Source organism: Conger conger, chromosome 6 (assembly GCF_963514075.1).
Source record: "Conger conger chromosome 6, fConCon1.1, whole genome shotgun sequence".
Taxonomy (NCBI): Eukaryota; Metazoa; Chordata; class Actinopteri; order Anguilliformes; family Congridae; genus Conger; species Conger conger.
The window spans coordinates 10,320,696-10,330,152 of NC_083765.1; the positions used below are offsets into that span (position 1 = coordinate 10,320,696).

A 9,457-nucleotide genomic window follows, 5' to 3' on the forward strand; every position below is an offset into this window, starting at 1 on the left:
GATGTTTAAAACATGTTCAAAACTGTCTTTTTTTGGTTTCGCTGATTATTGTTAAGAATGTCCTGAAATTCATAAACATACCAGCACAGGAAATAAGCATAAAACATAAGAAAGAAAAGCCAAAAAATTAATATAATAAAACCCTGATTAACATGTTGTTGATGAAATGTACTGTACTGCTAAATCCAATGTTGAAATGTTGCCATCATTATCATCTGTTATCATCACCATTTATCCATTTTGCTTCCATGGCAACTGAAGCTAAGATGCTGCCAGTGCAGAGCAGAAATGAAAAGCTTGCAAGTGCGCGCGCCAATAGCACACAAATTAAACACACACTGCCTAACTGCCTGAAGGAAACACAATGCTGGGCTCAAATTTGAAGCATCAATACAGCCATATAATGAAAGCTAGTCCAATACAGATCTCAACAGCTAATCGCTGCAGCCATTATCTAAGAAATGTCACCCATTGTAAGAGCAGTGAAAATGTGCTTCAACGGAGTCTATAACCCTCTCACTAGCCAGTGAAAGACAATGAGTTATATTCCCCCCATTCAAGACGCACCAGTGAGCAATAGCCAAGCAGTCTCATTCACGCAGTCTTCTGGCAGGTTCCATGCTCTCCTTTTCCCAGTCCAGGGTACATGTTGAGGGTCTTTATTTCACTCTCCAAACAACTGCTGAAGTGGATTTATAGACAGAGTGAGAAGTGGTGCTGGTGTTTTCAGCACTTATTGTAGCTGGAGTCTTCTTAAGCTTGCCATTTAAAATTCGGTTTAATTGCAAAAAATAATTAAATTATTTTAAAAATTAGGTGTTAATCATCTATTTGTGTTTCATAAACTGAGTGTAAGAGATCTTTTTCAAGGTCTCCCGATAAGAGTGTCTGCTAAATGAAAATCATGTAATTTAATTTGTAATAAGCCTGCAAATTGGCTTTCATGACCCATTCATCTTTGAATCTGTTCATCGTTGCATAATGAATGGTGAAAATTAGTATGGAAGTTAAAATGGTTTGCAAGTTGCACTCCCTTACTGGTATAAGAGAAGAAAGCATGTGTCGTATCTGACAGTTGTTTCCTGGCCTGGTCTGCATAGTCACCTCTCCAATATTTGCCTCATACAGAAGCCTCTCATTGTGTAGAGCTGTTCTCCAGTGCCAGACTTCCACTTTGGCATTCAGAACACTCTCTTATCCAAACCGACTCCTACTTATCCTTTTTAGACATATAGTGCATTCGTGCAGCAGGAGATTTACGGAAACAATTCATATTATGTACCCGGCTCAAAGGTACAACAGTAATATCCAATTTCAGATTCAGAGCTGCAACCTCTGAACAATAAGCCCAGGTCCACCAACTGCACTCTCATGCCTGTTCAAGGTCAGAGGGAGGTCAATCAGGCAGCCTACAGTAACTCAATTCATATTTGCCTTCAATATTCTGCTTCATTTGGCATTTTATTATATGAACCTCACATGATATTTCAGTTAGAGTGTTGCAGCACGATGGCAGCTATAAGTGTAATGAAGTATAAAAGTAGTTCATATTTGAAATAAGAAAAATGATTAACTCAGTCATTTCCGTTAGAAAAAGGATCAAGTAAGTTATTCTGTAATCCTTAAAGGGTAAGCATCCTGTGTTTGAATCAGCCCTTCACAGAGAATGCGCTCATCTTTTTTATGATGCATGTCCTTTTGTTGGAATTTCTGGTTTTTAAACATACATATGGAAGTTCTCCCGTTTGCTGAAGTGGAGAGTTTTTGTTCTAGCCCATTTCAAGAGCCACTCCAGTGGAAGCTTTTACATTCAAAAACAGAAATAACTGACAGCTTGGAGTGATTGCCCTGTGTAATCACAGAAAGCATCATGCACAGCACCGAGAAGTTAAATAACAGCCAGTGCTGCCTGAATGTACATGTAAGAATGTCTTGCCTTGAAGGGGGTCATCCAGCACCCAATGGGACACTGTCTGCCATGTCATCTCACACAACCTTTTGTTTCCATTAGAATTGGTAAAAAAAAGAAAGAAAAAAAGACAGTTGTAGCCAAACCATGTTTCTGTCTTTCATGGTACTTACATATTAAACACACATTAAGTAAAAATATATAATGATAATAAAACACTGGAGTGGGACTTGTAACTGTATCAATTAGATTTTATAACTCAAGCACTTAGATCTTGCTTTGGGGGAAAATGAATCTGAGACAGGATAAGCAATTCAAGCATCAGTGACTAGTTTCATTTCTGTTGAGCGTTGATTAAGATCACAAGTGACATCATTTTATTTGGAAGACTTCTAAGTGCTTTGCCGGAAGGATACTTTCCCAGCAGGGTTTCCTAAGCAGCGATCCCGGCTCATATGTAAATATTGAGTGATATAAATAGAAAATATGCAACAAATAAAATTGTAATAATTAAGCAAGACACTAAACATAAAGCTGCCTGTAGAGAAAAACGCTATAATAAATAATTTAGAAACCTTTTATTGTCTTCCATCTGTTGCAATTGAATAGTCTTGAGCAGAATACCCGAGGCGGGTCTGTGATGTCATAACAGGGAGGAAGTGGAAACACTTTATTACTGAGTATCATATCATATCGATAGCCTAAAGCTAACCTCTGCACTATATGCTGCTAGCCATTTTCATAGCTCGAGTGCATCATTTCAAATCTGCACATTATCCCTTTTGAGGTTTAAAGGTCCCATATTGGTGCACACTTATCCCTGGCTATGGGTATGCATTTTGCACTTTGTTGTACGTCACTCAGGAAAAGAGCATCTGCTGAATGCCATTAATGTAATATTGTGGAAACTGACAGTTCCCTTGCTATGTGGATTATAAAGGAGTTGAAGATGCTATAAAACACTGTGAAAGTGTTGGTTCCCAAACAAATCCACACAATCCATATAAAGAAAATGTGCATTTTAAAAAGCCGTTTGGACTTCTGTGAAGTTGTGAGAACATATGAGATCATATGCTGGTTCCAGAGATGGGGGGAGTAACAATGTGCTGAAGCTCTAATCAGCTGAAGGATGTCATTCTGCCCGCTGGTCTGAGACCTGACCTCGTACCTGCACGTGGGGCTTTCTGGGGATCTGAGGGGAGAGAGGACCCTCTCCTCCGTTTCTCCTTGGACGCTTCCCGCCATCGATCAAAGGAGACCTCCGGTAGGGAGGGACAGAGTCACAGGGAGGTCTAGCGGCCGTGACGTGGAGTGAATCTCAGCAATGTGGAAAGTGACAGCCTCCTCCTGTCACCTGGCATCCCAGCTGCCCCAACCTCACCACGCACCACGCAGCATCCTGCTGTCACCTGGCATCCCAGCTGCCCTAACCTCACCACGCAGGCAGGGTGACAATAAGTGAGCTTGGTTAAAGCCACACAGAAATGGCTCAAATTCGCGGTAAAATAGAATGGCTGCTAATTAAAAGCATTACACATTGATGAGAAAACATCGTATTTTGTATGGAGAAGCATAACATGATTTTATAAAGGCTACAGGAGTGAATTTGTCCAGCAATGCACGTCTGTATGCAGATACCATTTCCATTCCTTTCCTCATCTGTGGCCATTTTCTCTTTATTTGATTTCATTAGGATCCCATTAGCTGATGCAAAGCCATCCCAACCTATTTACCTTGTGGCGATTGTGCCATTTATTTTTCATTAACAGTAGTTATGTTTCCATTAGAGTGAATGTATGTGACTAGAATGTCCATCCCCCATTTTGTATGAGATGGATTTTACCCAGGTATAAGTCTAGTCAGATGAGCAAACTCAGTCCCAGGCACTGGAACACCAAGCCCAAACCCTCAGGGTAAACTAGTAATTTGCAAAAATGTGAGTTTCTTCTTTGATCAGACTTAGAGGCAGGTCTTAAAGAGCACACACACAGCCATCTGAATCCTCACGATGGAATCCTCCCTCCTTTTGGGGCTGTCGCACACTATCGTGGGAAGTCAAACAAGTCTCTGATTTTATTACAAACCCACTGGCAGGGGAGCGTCCGTATGATGACGAGAAGAAAGGAACCTCAAGAACAAGGACCTCCAGGCCTGGCTCCTTCCGGTTCCCTTAAATCAGGTCAGACGTGCGTACGCCATCGCCCCAGGGAACGTCACGTGTTCAGCGTGGACACGGCCTGACGCTCCGAGAACGCGGAAGGCTGCATGCGTTACTTCACAGCGATCGATGGGCTGCGATCGGTCACAGCATCACATCGCAGAAGATCTTCAGGACCCTGGGTGCTGGGTGCTGGGTGCTGTGTGCTGGGTGCTGTGTGCTGTGAGCTGTGTGCTGTGTGCTGTGTGCTGGGTGCTGTGAGCTGTGTGCTGTGTGCTGGGTGCTGGGTGCTGTGTGCTGTGTGCTGTGTGCTGGGTGCTGTGTGCTGTGTGCTGTGTGCTGTGTGCTGTGTGCTGGGTGCTGGGTGCTGTGTGCTGTGTGCTGGGTGCTGTGTGCTGTGTGCTGGGTGCTGTGAGCTGTGTGCTGTGTGCTGTGTGCTGTGTGCTGGGTGCTGTGTGCTGTGAGCTGTGTGCTGTGTGCTGGGTGCTGGGTGCTGTGTGCTGTGTGCTGTGTGCTGTGTGCTGTGTGCTGGGTGCTGGGTGCTGTGTGCTGGGTGCTGGGTGCTGTGTGCTGTGTGCTGTGTGCTGGGTGCTGTGTGCTGGGTGCTGTGTGCTGTGTGCTGGGTGCTGGGTGCTGTGTGCTGTGTGCTGGGTGCTGTGAGCTGTGTGCTGTGTGCTGTGTGCTGTGTGCTGTGAGCTGTGTGCTGTGTGCTGTGTGCTGTGTGCTGTGAGCTGTGTGCTGTGTGCTGTGAGCTGTGTGCTATGTGGGCCAGCACCATTCTCCATGTGATTTGGTACACATCTGACTGTGCAAACAGATAGCACATTAAAGGTAATCTGTGTAATGCAGCCCGCAGACTGAAGTAATGTCTGACAGATTACAGAATTATGAAGTGCCAGCGTGTCACAGACATCCAGGAACAGCTCTTTTGTCACAGGTATGGCTCACTACTGTGCAATAACATGTAAAACGCAAGCCTGGCTACGCGACTCCAGCTCAGGGAGTCATTTAAGAATGGCAGTGAGATCGTGGAGTCCCGCTGAAACGAGTAGGTGTTAGCGGTGGGATTCAATGTGACGATTCCGCCCTCCAGGCCAAACAGTCACGCCTGAACAAGCACGCCATTTTCCTTTTTAATAGTAATCGCAAATACGGTGTTACATTTCCAAACCCACGTATGGTATTTATGTGCAACACATTACGCTCTCTGCCACTAAATGGAAGAAATCCAGGCAAAGGAAGCCTGCAGGCCATTAAAGAAGAGCAGATAACATATTTGATTTAATTCCACCAATCCTTGGTAGCAAGTAAGGGAACAGTATGTATGATGCTTTTGTATATATGAATGATTAACTGTGAATATGAGAGATTTTCCAGAAAAAGCCAGTAAGTACTTGAAAATAAACCCCAGAGGAAGACAGTTGAAGCAATCACGCGTGCACAGGCACAGCAAGTGGTCTTTCAAGCCTGATTTCTAAATGACTGGATTTCTTCTTTCACAGTAATGTCTCCTTTTCATCTGAATTCATTTTTGTTTCTCATTTCCAACCCAAAACCCTGGAGTGCATCTCTTAACTTCTAGGAAACTTATGACAGAATGATCTGAGGACCAAGGATGGTCCTGAGGGAGTCAGTACTGTAGCTCTACGGCAGGGCTGCCCAACCCTGCTCCTGGAGATCTACCGTTCTGTAGGTTTTCACTCCAACCCTAACAAAGCACAGTTCATTAAGCAGCTAGAGATATCTTTTAACTACTTTTGCTTTGTTTGTTTATTTGTTGTTTAAAAAAATAAAATAAAAAAATAAATACATAAAATAGGCCCTGGTCCTTATCTTTGTTGTACTGGTAGCAATTGAAATTGTACTTCCCTCTAGGGTCTTTCAGCGCACTTATCCCTGGTTATGGGTATGCACTTTGTTGTACGTCGCTCTGGATAAGAGCATCTGCCAAATGCCAATAATGTAATGTAATGTAAAAAAACTACTAAGTAGTACAATCAAGCGCACTAAATTACGGTTCAAATGAAAAAAACATAATGTGTTATTTACTGTTATTTATTGGATATTTATCTTATATTTTTAATGTGTCTGCTAACTGATTCTGTGAGCCAAAGACAAATTGGACAAAAAGTGGACAACTGAGTAGAAATTGAACTCAATCATTGGTAAACTATATTTTGTAAAATTCCCATAGAAATGAAACAGAACCAACTTCAGATTGTAACAGTTTACTTCTTAAAATATAGGCCTCTCAACTGAAATATGCGCTTGCTACACAGAATATTTAAGTTAGATTCAAGTCAGACATGTATGGGAGTGCACAAACGTAAACAACATCGTGACAGGTCACTTGAGGAATATGTATCAAGTGAATACATCAGTTATTAGTAGGTTATATTACATGATGACAATTTTGTTGTGAAAACAGCTAAGGGACCTTTGTGTGTCCGGAGTACCTATAAACAGCTTTTTTCTTCTTCTTCATTGAGCTGCCCTTTAGCACCCTATGCATGGCTCAGTATAAGGAACTGTACAGTTTGTGGAGGTGATGCTGTTTCTACGATGGGGTCACACTCTGACTAAGGTGGAGTCAGGCTGGAGCTGAGCTGTTGACTCCGTACTGTCTCATCCTGGTGGTGGAGCAGAGTGCATGAGTCTGTGCTGAGTTAAGATGATGTGAAGGGGTGGAGATCGGAGTGGGGTTTAGCTGATGGAGTGGGAATCACCCTGTCCTGTATTAGGGTGGAGATCGGAGTGGGGTTTAGCTGATGGAGTGGGAATCACCCTGTCCTGTATTAGGGTGGAGATCGGAGTGGGGTTTAGCTGATGGAGTGGGAATCACCCTGTCCTGTATTAGGGTGGAGATCGGAGTGGGGTTTAGCTGATGGAGTGGGAATCACCCTGTCCTGTATTAGGGTGGAGATCGGAGTGGGGTTTAGCTGATGGAGTGGGAATCACCCTGTCCTGTATTAGGGTGGAGATCGGAGTGGGGTTTAGCTGATGGAGTGGGAATCACCCTGCCCTGTATTAGGGTGGAGATCGGAGTGGGGTTTAGCTGATGGAGTGGGAATCACCCTGTCCTGTATTAGGGTGGAGATCGGAGTGGGGTTTAGCTGATGGAGTGGGAATCACCCTGTCCTGTATTAGGGTGGAGATCGGAGTGGGGTTTAGCTGATGGAGTGGGGATTACCCTGTCCTGTATTAGGGTGGAGATCGGAGTGGGGTTTAGCTGATGGAGTGGGGATTACCCTGTCCTGTATTAGGGTGGAGGTCAGAGTGGGGTTTAGCTGATGGAGTGGGGATTACCCTGTCCTGTTGGAGGGTGGAGATCAGAGTGGGGTTTAGCTGATGGAGTGGGGATTACCCTGTCCTGTATTAGGGTGGAGGTTGGAGTGGGGATTAGCTGATGGAGTGGGGATTACCCTGTCCTGTTGGAGGGTGGAGGTCAGAGTGGGGTTCAGCTGCTGGAGCAGGGGTCACCCCATCCTGTAGGAGGGTGGAGGTCAGAGTGGGGTTTAGCTGATAGAGCAGGGATCACCCTGTCCTGTATTAGGGTGGAGGTGAGACTGGGGTTTAGCTGACGGAGCAGGGATCACCCTGTCCTGTATTATGGTGGAGACTGGAGTGGGGTTTAGCTGACGGAGCAGGGATCACCCTGTCCTGTATTAGGGTGGAGGTGAGAGAGGGGTTTAGCTGACGGAGCAGGGGTCATCCTTGCTTGGCTTCACGTCTCCTTGCAGCAGCACGATCATCACGGCCTTGGTCAGGTAACTGGATGTCCCTCGCTGGCCCAGGGGAGGGGTGTTGTAGAAAGCCTCCATCTCGTCCTGTGAGAACACGGAAAGGGCCCCATTGAGAACGGAACAGGAGCAATCAACCAAACCGACCTTCAGGTCTGAGAATCTCCAGTCAGGACTTGGAAAGACTGCTTTTAATTTTCACACAACACATTCATGAAACGCTTTACAATGTCAACTGTTCTTCATAAAAGTTAAGACTCCGTTTGTATCATTGCAATCATGTCCGTTGCCTGATGTCTCAGCGACTGGAAAATAACCCCGGAGTCAGCCCTACCCAAACGGAGAGATTTTTTAGGTCAACCGAAGTGGGGCACAAACACTACCCACCTGCTTCTTCGACCCCTCCAGCCTGCCCCTGTCCCTCTGGAAGTCGTTGAAGGCCTCCTTCACCAGGCGGTCCAGGTCCACTGTGTCCTGAAACTCCAGCTCCGGGTTACGCTCCAGCACAATGGACACCACCATCAGCAGCTGCCACAGTGGAGCACAGCATTAAAGAAGCCCGTTTCAACCTTCAACCGGTCTTCAACAGGATAAACCAGGCGTGAGCATAACATGCATTTTTTATGAAAAGGGAGTCTGTCGATAAACTGCTATTAATGCAGCACTCAATATTTAACAGCTGACAGCTGCTGATTGGAACCAATCAATGCACTTTCATCCGTTTATGCTGATGAAGACCGCAAGGTTGAGTTAAGTCAATAAAAAATTTTTCTCATAACCTTTTTTTCTCGAATAACCTCTGTGTGTAGCCATCTTAGAAATTAAAGATACATCTTTTTCCCTGCTGGATTTATCATCTCACTTTCTTACAGAAGAATTTACACCTCAGTTTTCTCACTGATTGAGTGGGAAAAGGAGTTTCAGACAGTACTGAAATACTAAATGAGAAATATATGTGGAAGGCTACTAACAAAGACAAAAATGAGTAATGGGCAAGGATTACAACCATCGGAATACACTCATGGTGTTTGGCTCAAAACCACCTCTTCAGACAACAAGATGTTCCAACAGAATTAAATCATCCTAAGCATGCTAAGCATGATACATTTGTATGCGTTGCTCACTCTTCTGTACCAATGCCCTTACTCTTGTCCACATAATATGCACGTTATATAGCATCCTACCGTTATGTCCCCGTAAGTCAGCCGGTGACTGGAAAATACACTCACTCATATAACTACAACCATTACTAACAATTACCCCGAAGGGCACCATACACTGCCCTACCTCCACTATAATCTGCCTGTACTCAGGCAGAACGATGTTCTTCAGGGTGTCCTCCACCAACAGGGAGAAGTTCATCTCGTACATGGTCATATCCGACAGCGTGGGCTGCTGCAGTGGGGCAAGGTTAAAGGTCATCGTCAATATCTCTCTGGGTAATGGGAAGCTGGATCCGGTCGGGCAGACCGAGGTATTCATCAAAAGCACCTTCCTGAGCATGTCCGAGCCCCATATTTCCCCACCGTCTACACCGGGAGTGTGATATTTCTCAGGGATTAAAATTAATGCCGTGTCCAAATTAGACATCAGGCGGGTTATCTGCAGCTATAGTAAGATAAGGGGCGGAGACCTCACAAACAACCCAAT

General features: G+C 44.7%; 1 protein-coding gene across 4 annotated transcripts in view; it reads right to left on the minus strand.

Annotated features, from left to right (window-relative positions):
* Positions 1–6,279: 6,279 nt before the first annotated feature.
* The window catches only part of phkb (phosphorylase kinase, beta), a 69,607-nt gene continuing 66,429 nt past the window's right edge, over positions 6,280–9,457 (minus strand). For all 4 annotated transcript variants that reach the window (XM_061245167.1, XM_061245166.1, XM_061245168.1 and 1 more), the window contains 3 exons: positions 9,095–9,202; positions 8,195–8,335; positions 6,280–7,894 (listed from right to left, as the gene is read on the minus strand). In XM_061245167.1, the coding sequence (XP_061101151.1) occupies positions 7,757–7,894; positions 8,195–8,335; positions 9,095–9,202 (387 nt within the window). In that variant the 3' untranslated portion in view covers positions 6,280–7,756. The remainder of the gene's footprint in view (positions 7,895–8,194; positions 8,336–9,094; positions 9,203–9,457) is intronic.